Genomic DNA, 13,589 nt, shown 5'->3' with positions numbered 1-13,589 from the left:
AGTAGTTGAAGGGACTAGAAATATATGTGTATATATATATATATATACATATATATATACACATACACATATATATGTCTATAAATGAGGATATATGGGCATATGAATACATATGTGAATGTGTATATATATATATATATTTACAGATATATACAGATAGAGGGCACAGGACCAATTTAACAGGAAGGGATGATACTTAAAAGGCGAAATTAAGAGGTGAGAGAGGAATATAATGAGAGGAGACGGGGAGAGACAGAATGGGGTAAACTATCTCATATAGAAGAGGCAAGGGAAAATGGTTACAATGGAGGGGAAGAATAGGAAGGCAAAAGGGAATGGGTCAACCTTATTCCCATTGAATTTGGCTTGAGGAGGGAATGAAATACACACTAAATAGGGTATCTCACTCTCCAGGAGAGTAGGGGGGGAAGAGGATGAGAGGGGGGATGATGAAAGGGAGGGCAGGCTGGGGGGGAGGGTAGTTGGAAGCACTCACTTTTGAAAAGAGACTAGATCAAAGCAGAGAATAGAACAAGTGGGAGGTGGGATAGGAGAGAGGCAAATATAGTCAGTCTTTTACAATATATATACTATGCTATTGTTTAGCATTAGCCACACATGTACAACCTATACTGAACTGCTTATCTTCCCAGTAAGGGTGGGTGACAAGGGAGGAAGGGAATGAATCTGGAATTCAAAGTTTTAAAATCAAATATTCAAATACATACATATATATATATATATACACACACACTATTATTAACACTATTTTACATGTAGTTGGGAAATAAGATATACAGGCAATGGGGCATAGAGATCCACCGGAAAAGTTGAAAGGAGTATGGGAGAAAATATGGGAGAGAGCAGATTGGAGGAGGGGATATCCTATGGAACTGCTATTTTGGGGCGGTGGGTAGGGGAAAAATGGGGAGAAAATTTGTAACTCAAAATCTGGCGGAAATGAATGATATAAATCAGGAGTTAACAAAAGCATTTGAAAAAAGAAAAAGAAAAGAAAAATCTAGAAAAACTTACATGAACTGATGCAAAGTAAAATGAGCAGAACAAGAAGAACATTGTATACAGAAACAACAACACTGTATTATGATCAACTGTGAATGACTTAGCTCTTCTTAGCAATACAATGATCCAAGACAATTCTGAAGGACTTGTAATGAAAAATACTATCCATCTCCAAAGAAAGAACTAATGGAGTTTGAATGCAGACCAAAACATAGTTTTTCTTTATTTTCCTGTTTCTTCCTTTTACATGGAAATATGTTTTACATGACTGCAGGTGTGTAACCTGTAACAAACTGCTTGCCTTAATCTTAATGAGGGGGAACGTCAAGAATTTGAAACTCAAAAATTTTTTTAAATGAATGTTAAAAATTGTTTAAATCTGTAATTCGGAAAAAAATAAAACATTAAATTTTAAAAAGGAAAATGTAAACAGCTACATAGTTTATTTGCTAAATACAATCCTTAAATCCTCATCATGTCAGATTAACTCTTCAATTATACTGTATTTCTGGATTCCTTTTTCCTTCAACCTACACAGCCCTTATCTAGAAGTCAGGGAGCATCATAATTAGCTAGTGCTAACTCATCCTATCCCATGAAACAGTAAATTAAATAAAATGGTTCAAAGGTAACCATGCCACCAAACATCTTATTAGGAAATCAGTCTTATTCTTAGAAGTCAAAAACACTTGCGCAAAAAGTACAGAATTTGAGAATTTTCCTGCAAATCAGATGAATATATAAATTCGGGTCATCACCAGTTGTAAAGTATAAGAAATCAGTGTTTCTGACATCCTCCCAAATAAAACTTCAATTCAGTAATATACAAAAGAGGAATGTGAAAAGATTCAATTGTTCCTTCTCTGGGGTGAGAAAATTGGGAAGAAAGAGGTGTTCACAAATCAGTAATATGTGTAAATCCCTTTTACTCACTAATAAGATCAAGGAGAGAAAAAGAATGCAAAGGAAACCAACTGGAACAATATTAATTCATTCTTAGTTGTGACAATTCTGAGCATTCCTTTCATCTATTCCACATATATACAAATTTCCCCAACATGACAAGACAGAATTCTTATTTTCTTAATGGAATATTACCTTATTTGGCCTTCCAATCAATGGGTTGCTCCCACAACGCTGATTAATTATATCTCGAATGAGATGCTTCTGTCCATTATATGTTGTTAGAATACTGATCTTATCTGCAGGATAACCAAGTAGGCACATGTACATAAAAAGTGCCACTACATATTCTGCCTCCCCAAGGTTCTGCAAAGCAAACAAATCCAGTCATGAGTTAGTTTCTTTCTTATTTTTAAACTTTTTGGAAGAACGGACTAATTACATATAGAATGAATGCTCAACAGATCTTAAGAAGTAAGAATTAATCAACTGGCCAGTGAAGCCTTTTGTGAAACTGAGGAATAACTCTACTCAAAGGACTGAATCATATATTCATGCAGTCCAACTCTTCATTGAAGATGACGAAGAACCAAGGCCTAGAGATGCTATGTGATATGGCAAAATTCACATAGAAAGTAAGGAACAGAGCTAGCATTCTAATCCTAGTCCCCTGACATCAAATCTAGCACTCATTCCATTATTTTGTATTCTCAAAGAAATTATTTAGTCCAAAACATAAATGGTCTGAGATGTCCACTACAGCATCCCCAGCAAAAGATCATTTAGCCTCTGCTTGAAGAACCTCCAAAAAAAAGTCAGGTTGAAAGGATGAATGAATGAATGAATAGCATTTAATACATACTTACTATTTGCAATGCACCGTGTTAAGTGTCAGGGATACAAATAGTAGCTCCTTACTGTGAAAACTATGCCAACAATACTAGCATATATGTAGTTTATTACTATGTACCTGGAGTCACTAATTTGTAGGAAGAAAGTGTTGCATTGAGTCTTTCTGCTTTAGTATGTATTTACTCTGATTTTGACTACAGAACATTTGATTAGCTTTTCAAAAAAACCTTTGCTCCTTAAATAATCTTTCTTATCGTTTCTGACAAACAAAAAACCCAAATAGTAGTTCCTCTATTTTTGAACAACTCAAATTGGTAAAAAGTTTTTCCATACTTCACCTCAAATTCTGACCCTCTATAATTCTTCCTTTTGCCTCTACCACCACTCTTAAGAGTTCAGACTTTGGGGAAGGAAACTGAATACAAGGTCAATCACTCTGCTCATAACAGACCTTTGGATAGTCATAAGTATCTCTAGCTCCTTCAATATTGCCTTATATATTCTAGCCATACCCCTGCTAAATTAAAACATACGGACATTATGGTAGATAAAAGTAAGCCAAAATAAACTGCTAACGATCTGTAAGCAACAAATGGTGTAAAGGATATAACCAAGGGCATTTTTGACCAGAAAAGGCAGGCCAGTCATGTAGCAGAAGGGATGAGAGATGGATAGCACATGTACTAATGTCATTATCCATGATATTAAAAGACTCAGCATATGGAGTATGATTTTCATGATTATAGAGGGTACTCACATTATCATCAACATTTAATATTATTTCTTACATACAGTAGTCACTTAATAATATTTGCTGAATGGAACCAAGTATGGCACTTTGCATTTTCAAAAGAGTTTGTGTGGGTAATATTAAAAGAAAGATATGATAATAACTACCTAATGGTCCTAGTAACACACTAATTAATAGAGAGACTAATACTATAATATTATATTACATTGTTACTATGGGTATGGTAAAATATTTTTATCTAAAGTTGTGAAGACAAGAAATCCCAGTGTAAGACTTAGATGTAAACAGATTTTGGTGGTACTCATTAATTTTTTCAAGGGAAAATCACATAGGTTTTTTTCATGCTCCTCTTTTTGCCTTATTTTCTTTTTGTTTGCTTTTAAATTATTTACTCTTGGCTTACATGGTAAAATGTTAGCTACTATCTTTGCCAGATGCTTGAAAAGGTAGACTTATTGCTATATAAGCCAACAGCTAATTAGAAACTCTGGTCAAAAGTTTGGTTGGGAAAAGACTACAAGCAAAAGCTAATACACTGTGTACTCTGAATTATCTGCAACAACTCACAATACAATATAATATTATAGTAGTAGTCTCTCTGTTAATTAGCGCTGCTAGGACCATTAGGTAGTTACTATCATATCTATCATCCAGTTCAATACAGATTAAAACATAAAGCTTCATGAAAGAAGGAAAAAAGTTAAAAAACAAACCAACCAGTATTCATGAAAACATGGAGGTAGTATTAAGCCATGAAGAAAGATAAGCTGGATGTGATACCATGGAAGAAAGAAGGAAAAATGATAGAAACTTCAGAAAAAAGTATTCTGGTCTTAATTCTTGAAGAATTACTATATATGGCTCTCTGTCATTCTAGTTTTCCATATCCTTATAATTTAGGCATGAAAAGCACATATGTGGACATGAAGGCATCCTATGAAGAAGGTATCCCTCTGTGTAAGTCTTCCTTTCAATTTTTCATAAAACTGATAAACATACATGTACGCATGAATCTAAGCTAAAAAAAATTAAGACACTCCAAATGGAAAAAGAACAAGCTGGATATTGATATGGAAAATAGCCAGAGTAATTAATGCTCATATTTAAATCCTATTTGTAAGATTTTCACATTTCGGTACAACTGACAAAATGGAAACTCAAAAAGAGCTACATCTTTAGTTCTTTCTTGAAAGACAGGTATTCTAATTCAATGTTTACTTAGTTACAAATTTACATAGAATGTCTGACTACAATGCAATGATTTTTGGAAAAGCAAACATTCACAAACATAAGTATTTGAATGAATGCTACCCCATTCAAGGCAGTCACTTTAATATAAGTGTGTATGTACTTATTCCAGTACCGCTGCTACTATTAACCAACATTCCTAGAACTTCTCTTCTGGAGCTGTCTTCAAAGTCTGTAGTACATTTAAATATCTTAGCAAATCTTTGGTTTGTGGGTAAATTTTCAACCTCTGAGGGCTCATCTGAATTTTTGAATCAGCCCAAAGTCACTTGGAACCAAGTCTGTCTGATGAATCAGGTATGTGATCATGCTGGACTAATATTGCTTTGGGGCAAAAATGAGGTGTGACTGTCAAATAATGAGAAAAATTTTTTTCTCTTGTGGGTCACAAACTGGCCCTAAAGACGATCCAAAAAGTGAAATTCCAAAAGTATTTACATAGTTACAATATTATTAAACAACCATATAGTATCCAGAGAAGACTACTCTGAAGAACAAGATTCATTTAGATGTATAAATTCTGGTACATTTGCATTAAAAAGATATTACTTAATATTTACAGTATATGTTTTTTCAGGATCTTAAAGTGCAAATTAAATTTTCTACTTATTCTAAGAGCCAATCAACTAAAATAAAATGAGAAAACCTATTCATGAACTTTGGATTTATATAGCTGTGTGTATGTGTGTGTGTGAGTTTAGTATGACACAGAAAGAAATTCTCAATCCCAAGTGTTTTTTCCTTACAATTTACTACTCTTTAATACTTCCTACCTTCTGTATCAGAAATATATACTTATGTGAAAAACAGACACAGAGAGAAAATATTCAAAGTTTACATTGTGCTTTAAAGCCTACAAAAGGTTTCCCATATATTATTTCATTTGAGGTCATCAAAAATCCCACAAAATAGGAATTCCAATGAGTATTATCCCCATTTTGTGGATGATTAAAAACAGGCTCAAAGAATTTAAGTGACTTGCCCATGGTTCAGCAATTGCCATAGGTGAGACATGACCTGACATCTTCCTTACTCCAAGTCCAGAAATCTAGACACTATATCATATTACATCCTACCTTCTCTTCTCTCCACACACACATATACATATCACATATATATCACACATATATGTATGTCTTATACATATATCTATGTATTTTATAATACATATATATGCATACCTGTATATTTGTATAGTATACTAGAGTGTGTGTGTGTACACACACACACACACACACACACACACACACACACACACACACTCTCTCTCTCTCTCTCTCTCGTAATTTCAGAATCACCTAACTCTGGTCCCCACTAATTTACAAACTGATAAAGCCTAGTAAGTAAGAAATACAAGTATGATTTCATGATACTGAATCATCTTTCTTACCTGGTAAAAGTAAGGATTAGGTTCAGACTCGCCTACTCCATGGAAATCTTCCACATTAATGAGCTGGAAGTCATAGAGCAGTCCAGCATTTGCTGTTCTGAACTCTGGCATGAGCTGCACATGAGGCAAGTTTCCCAGATTCTTGTAACGCCAGTTGTACAGATTGCACAAGCTTTCAAAAAAAAAAAAATCCCAACAAAACAAAGATTATTGACTTAAATTCCTTTCAAATTTACCTCAGAAGAATTTTTCAAAGACTAGGTTGGTTTTGACATTCATCCTATCCATTTTGCCCATATTCATCTTAAGAATAATTCTTTCCTAGTTCTGGTTGTCCCCTTCACCTAAGGACACGGCCAGGCCCATGGGATTAGAGCGGCCCCGGCATCCCTAGGTTCAATGAGTCACCAGCAGAAAAACATTAATGTGTCAATTTCTGGGTGGTATCCAGTAGGCTTTCCTCCATTATGGTAGGGCTGTTTTTGCTGGCTGGCGAATGCACACTGCAGTATGCTAAATACTAAACAGCCCAGGTACCATACACAGTAGGCAGGTGATCCCTGTTTGCTAACTTTTGCATTAGATACTGATATGAATTTACAATTATGTGACCTTTACACAACATTTGTTTGTAGAGGGATTTGGAGGGGGGGTCACATTTATTTTTAAAAGAAATTAGTAAACTACTAAACTTAAACAAGTGAAAAATGCAAAGTCTCCATTATACTATCTAAAAAAGTTGGTTTCCACTGAGTAAGCCATTTGCTGCATAGCACATAAGAGGTGCTGAAGAAATGTTTGTGGAATGAATTCAAAAATTACTAAAGGGCCTACCATGAGTAAAGCATGAATTTAAAACAAAATGCTATTTTAAAAAGGTCAGAGTTTGACAAGGTAACACTGAAACTATTTTTAAAGAATGAAAAAGGAATTCTTAAATGTTCAATTTGGTCTGATATCATGTCCTATAAGAAAATTAGCACTGTTACAAAAGAGAAAATTAACTTCAGAGAAAGGAAAGGGATAACAGGCTCTCTCAGTCACTCAAAGAAACGTCAGCAGATAAGGACACAGAATCTATTTTGGCCAACCCATGTCCCCAAAACATAGGTGATAACCCTGGGTGATTTTTCTGACAGTCAACCTTTAGCCAAAGAAAAAAAGTTCAAGTTAAAAATAAGGGAAAATGGACAGGAATTTAGCAAATGCTATCATACAGTAAACCTCCTAATCTGTACTAATATTAGAACCTTGTGGGGGAAGATTAGAACCATCAGAACCTAACTTTATAGTGTATCTTCTGGTCATGTACTTTGCTGTTGACTTTATGCCAATCACTTCCTTAGTTTAAAAAGTCTCCCATTTTAACTAAAACAAAAAGGCAGACTCAGAATGGAAGATTCAGTAAACAGATAAACCATTTTTCCTTCCTCTTTTTCATTTACCTTGCCCGGGCTCGTCCTTGAGCATCAAGGTCCACAGTGGGAACTCCCACTCTAACAAAGCGAGTAAAGAGTGATTGTTCCATATTAGAATACTTCTGAAAGGCCATATTCTTAATGACTGGAGGCAACTGATGATGGTCACCAATCATAATCCATCGTTTAAGTCTGCTGAAGCCATCCTGTGGGTTCTAAAAATGTAAAACAAATGATAATGCCATAACTGAAATGAAAAGAGATTTTTATTTTTACAAATACACTTAAGGCAATTTTATTATACACCTGAAATTTCTAACCCCATTTCTTTTGCCTTTAGATCAGCACAAAACCCAATGATATACAAATATGGCAACCTTCAACACATCCATCTAGTACATTACTTTGGGGTCCTGTTACAAAGGGTGACCCAATTAATAAAATGGCTATATTTTCTAACACTGAATATAAATGTTGAAAAAGAAGAGAATCAGTCATCAATACGATATTTACAAGGGTTATTTAAAGACAACATCACAATGGCATCAAGATACATGGCAAAAAATGTAAATAGTTTGGGATTTTAAAGTTTGCATAATCTATCTTCAATTAATCTTTCCAGACTGATCTCACACTACTCTCTACTGTAGCCCAACTAGTCTATTTGCTATTCTCAATACATGACATTCTATCTACCTGCTACTTCTATGCCTTTGAATTTAGCTTTTGGGTCTTGTACCACAGGCAGCTCCAGAGCATAAACCCCTAGCTGTGCTTTCTGCCTGAATCCTTCACTTTACTACTATGCTGGTTGAAATTCCACTAATGCATTTAGATTAGTGTATACATCCTGTTGTTAAATGTAAAATATAAAAGTTAAGTGAGTTAGCTGAAATTATATTCTTTCTTTTAAATATTTAGGAGACTTAAGGAATAGCAGTTTGGATAAGGCAGTAACTGTGATGCATGGAATATACTTCAAGGAGTAGGGCAGATCTGAGTGTGGAGCACAAAAAGAAAGAACAAGGGTAAATGTCAAAGGGAAATTTTGCCTATTTTTACATTTTGTACATAATCAATTCAGTGCAAGAGAAGTGGAAAGGCCTTCTATACCTAAGTTTGATAGTATAATTATGGGGTGTGAGTTTTTCAATCCATATAGTTCTAGGCTGAGGGGGAATGTGAAACAGTGGATAGAGAGCAGGCCTTGGAAAAAGCGACCTAGGCTTAAAATCTGTCCCTGAAAGATACTAGTTGTGTTATCTGGGACAAGTCATTTAGCCTCAGAAAACCCCAGGTGATTCACTAACACGAGTAGTTTCCTATACCAATGAAATCACAGGTCTGGACCAAAAGAGTTCTTGGTCATGTAATTTTGGGCTTGTCTGGGATTTAACAAACATGCATATCAGGCTAAACTATGTCCTAGGTTCCAAGCAATTGATTAAAAGTTAACTACTGAAAGAGAATGGATTGGGGTCTTGAGTTTGTATTAATAGATTTGGAATTCCGAATTTTCTTTTCAAAACTTCAATTCTAAAGGGCTGTTAAAAATTAATGCACAGTAGGAAACACTTGTATTTCAGCACTTGGCTTAGGACTCATGAAATAAAAAAAGGCAATATAATCTGCAACTTCAAAAACAATTCTAGAAATAACTTTGATGAAAGGAAAGAATTAAAAATAGCTTGTCTACTCTCCAAAGCACATAACAGTGTAATTTTCTTTATTACAGTTACCATGTCTTTTCAAAATACTTTGCACAGATAAAATATGAATTTTTAAGTGGAACTAAATACCCCCTAAGCAGCAGAACTACAGAGTAATCACTGAATGTATAAAAGGAAGTTTACAAACTTATTACAGAATATTGGAAAGGATGAACAAAACCAAGAATATATAATTGTGGCAATTAGTACCATAAACTACTGTGCAGTTGCTTTATTACTGATAACTCCCCCACCAAAATCTCAAAGTACTTTGTTTCTTATTTCACAGTTGAATTACCTGTAAAAGAAGGGGTATAAAGGTTTCTATCTCCAGAATCTGAGCAGACTCTTCCATCAAGATGTTGTCATACTGAGAAGAGAGGTAAAAAAGCTTATCAGTAAGAAAATCATAAAAAAATCAGAAGAGCAATCATTTTAGGAAAACAGAACATTTAAATAGCAAATGTGGTTCTTGCTTGGCAATGTTCCTTTTCAATGTTTTGATTTTGGGAAACATCAGAGTATCTCTTCAAGGATTCAACTCTAAGATCTGACATCTTTACTAAATATAGCATCTCTCTGATATCAGTAATAACCACTAATGTTCCCACATCAAGCTCTTAAAAACCCTGGACTAACAAAAATCAATTTGCAACTACATATGTATCTAATCTTTATGGGCAGATTCCTCAGGGTACAAGGAATAAGATGAAGAAATTACCATTTACTTTTCTATTCACCTTAATCTCTAAATAGTCTTTAAGCAAACGTTAGATGACTATGTAAGAGCTGGGATCTTATATCACCTGAACAAATAGTTAAACATAAAGCTGAACAAAATTATGACATCTGAGTTCCAACTCTGAGATTCTAATGTCACTGTTTGGAACTAAGGTATTTATAGAAGCATATTCCTTTTTTTTAAGGCTACTCCCACTGACAGTTAAAACTTAGGTACCAGATAAAATACTTTTTATTGATATGGTCCCTCTCTAACAGCTTGGAAAATTGGTAGATGAAACTAAAAACAATTAATTAACTGATGTTTAATCTTTTGGTCTCCAGTTAAATCATGATATGCTGACTTTGCATAGTATGGTGGTAGGTGGCTTAAAAGAGGAGGGACTAGTTCCTGATAATAAAGTCTTTATATCATAAGTGGAAGAGCTAAAACATATTTAAGAATTCTGTTCCTTATGCACAAGTGCTTAAATTCAAAGTAGAAATATGGAAAAGGAAAATCTGGCAGTTGCTCCAAGAATAATTGAAAGATTTTGAGAATTTCTAGTCTTAAAAGAACTCTTCAGTCCTTCAGGCTAAATGTTTCACACTGCTGAGGTTAGGTGAGATAAAACTCTCACTTTCTCTGCTCATAAAACATAGATACTGAATAAGGAATATAATAGAGGTGGCCAGCGTTAAAGTTTTGAAAATCTTAAGGACAACCATACACAATCTCTGGTAAAAAAGTAAACAAGATTGTAGCTAAATAAAATATCAACAAAACAAAAAACCTAAAACACATAGATAATACTGATGCTTTTGGATACAGATCTAATAGAGAGGGACTAATTACTAAGATGAGAAGATGGTAACAACTTTTTGGCCACAGCAGCTCACTATCTACTAAGTAATGGAGGGATTGCAATCTTCATTGGTGGAGGAAGTACCCACACCAAAAAAAATGACAAATGTTGAAGTACTTTTGCCAAGATTAATAAGTTTATCACTTAATTTATCTTAGTTATCCAAACTAAGAGGTACAGAATCTTTCCTATGAGATGATAATAATTATGGCTTAATCTTGAATTTATCTTCCACAAAGTTTAAATCATTTTAAAGTTATCTCCATTAACTGTCAACTGCTTTGCAGAAAACCTAGAAACATTAATTATAAAGCTATACACAGCCTATTTTATAGATGTAGATGCTCAAATGCAGAGAATTATGAATTTGTATAAAACCATAGAGTAAATTATAGGGCTTCAAATACAGTCCAAAAATACCAACTTTCTACTAAATCATTAGGGTAGGGTTATAGATGAGTCATGCACAGACTAAGAGACTAACTGGTGTCTCAAATCTTATGTCTTTATCACATGATTAAATCACTGTAATTCATCAACTTACGGTATATGGCTGAAGGCACCTTCCCACTCAAACTCAATATTTACCGAATGATTACACAAGAACTTGACATGAATGTGTCAACAATACAAGCAGACTGATATCTGATATATGGAACCCATATTCCAATGTTATTTTCACAGCTATTACTTCTGGCAAAGAAGTTTTTAAGAGTTATTTGGTTATATCAGGTGACAAGAAATGCATCAAAACAAGTGCTAAAATCTATCAAATGGCCTAGTACTGAACAATAACCAAGTATAAAAATTGGGTTCAGAATTTTCTACGTTTTTTTGGTTTGTAGTTAAGCTTTCTTGGATACATCAACGTGACAACTGGCTAATCTAAAAATCTAAGTTCTTTGGTCTAAAAGGTTCCAAATATGATTTTCTAATAAGAGACGCAGGGTTTGAGCTGTCACTATTTGACAATAGTAATAGGCAATGGAAATTTAAAATTATGTTAAGATCAATTTTGTAAGAGAATTTTTGGCACAGAAGGAGATGTCTACAAGTGAACTGAACCAGAGAAGTCAGTCAGCTGGAAACTGCTCTGAGACCATACCCAGACCAGAAGGCTACATGAGATGTTTCTAGAGAACAACATGGCAATATGAGATGTGACTTCTATGAAACTGGCAATTTTATTTTTTTACTATTTGCTTTTTGTCTATCTACATTTTATCTTTAAGGTTTGCTTACCAGAGGGATCTGCCTGGTTTCTTCTTGTCAATGAGTCAATCAATCTCCCTCCCTTTTCTCCCCTCACACTGTTTCCTATCTTAAGTCCCATAGTTAAAAACCATTGATGAAGTGATTTCACTGTTAGTTAGTGATTCACTGAGGAGACTGTGTCTCTCAATAAAATCAAACAGGGGAATGAGAGAAATGATTATTTTTCCTATATCAATAAGCAATTATTGAAATAGAACTAAGGTTTTCCTCTTCTATTTCCTCATTCAGAAATCAATTTCTGTAGGCTATTCAGACAGCCTTTGAAGGACAAGGTTAATAATGTGGTGAAATATTGGGTATGACATACCCAACTGGAAAAACTCAGATCTGATCAAAAGGTAAAGAAATTCTAGTCTAAGAGGATTGGTTCATTCTGGCCCATTTTATTTTAGTCAAACAGATCTGAGCAGAAATGGATTCCCCCTTTTGCCTGAAATGTCCTAGACTGGGAAGAGATAAATCTCTCTAAGACTGAGTGATCACAGTTATATCCCCCGGGCCCTCCAGAAAATAAACCCACCTGTCATTATAATATTCATTCCTTCCTATTACTTATTAACCGATCAGAGTTGATTTCTACCCTCAGGAACACCCACTCTTTCAAGGGCATGTATGCATTCAGTGGGTTCCATGAGGGGTCTTTGGTTTAGGATGGTCATCCTTTTATTACTAGCTAGCCATAATTAATAAAATGACTAGTTGCTCAGAAATTATGTCTCTCAAAGTTTATATACATCAGAGCATAACATTTCTTGGTTAATAAATATTACAGATAACTAGACTTAAATAGACTAGATTCAGTGTTCACTAATAATATAAGCTTAACATTTAGCAAACACTTTCAAAGGGATCAATGAAAATAGTTCTAAATGTGAACTGCAACAAGAGATTAGAAAATTAAATTCCCAAAGTATGAGGCCATCATCATCATCACCATCATCATCATCATCGTAGCAAAAAAAAAAAAACCCCAAAGTGAAAATTGAAAAAGTTAATTCCTAAATTAAATTAATTATTTTTTATCCAAAATAAATATCTACCTTGAAACCCAATTCCACCAAGTCGTGTCGTTTCAAGGCAGCATGAGTACAGGTCATGGCTATGATTTTAGCCTCCTTCACCAAAAGGTATTTAGACCTGTCTAGTCCACTGCGTAGTAGTTCAAATGCTCTGAATTCCTATAAAAGAAAGAGGTCTTTGAGAAAAATAGGCACAACACTTCAACATTCTGCTTCCTCTATACTCTCTCTGATCAACATTTGAGAAAGACCTGAAAACAATATTCAGTCTCATGATGCCATCCTGAAATCATGACCACTGAATCATAGGCTACACAATACCACATTGGGCATGAAACAGTTTCCAGTACAATATGGAACTGGATTTTTAAGCTGCAGAATACACTAAGTGTTTCTATTTATGGAACATTTACGA

General features: G+C 34.4%; 1 protein-coding gene across 1 annotated transcript in view; it reads right to left on the bottom strand.

The window, feature by feature from the left end:
- Positions 1-13,589, bottom strand: part of AQR (aquarius intron-binding spliceosomal factor) — a 115,668-nt gene that overhangs the window by 14,723 nt on the left and 87,356 nt on the right. The window contains exons 27-31 of the mRNA XM_069097646.1: positions 13,196-13,333; positions 9,593-9,664; positions 7,613-7,800; positions 6,168-6,339; positions 2,122-2,292 (exon numbers count right to left, since the gene is read on the bottom strand). Of these exons, the coding sequence (XP_068953747.1) occupies positions 2,122-2,292; positions 6,168-6,339; positions 7,613-7,800; positions 9,593-9,664; positions 13,196-13,333 (741 nt within the window). The remainder of the gene's footprint in view (positions 1-2,121; positions 2,293-6,167; positions 6,340-7,612; positions 7,801-9,592; positions 9,665-13,195; positions 13,334-13,589) is intronic.

Source organism: Petaurus breviceps, unplaced genomic scaffold, assembly GCF_028583685.1.
Source record: "Petaurus breviceps papuanus isolate PSGF00001 unplaced genomic scaffold, PetGlider_PUasm1.0 37, whole genome shotgun sequence".
Classification (NCBI taxonomy): domain Eukaryota; kingdom Metazoa; phylum Chordata; class Mammalia; order Diprotodontia; family Petauridae; genus Petaurus; species Petaurus breviceps.
This window is presented reverse-complemented; position numbering and strand designations above follow the sequence as displayed.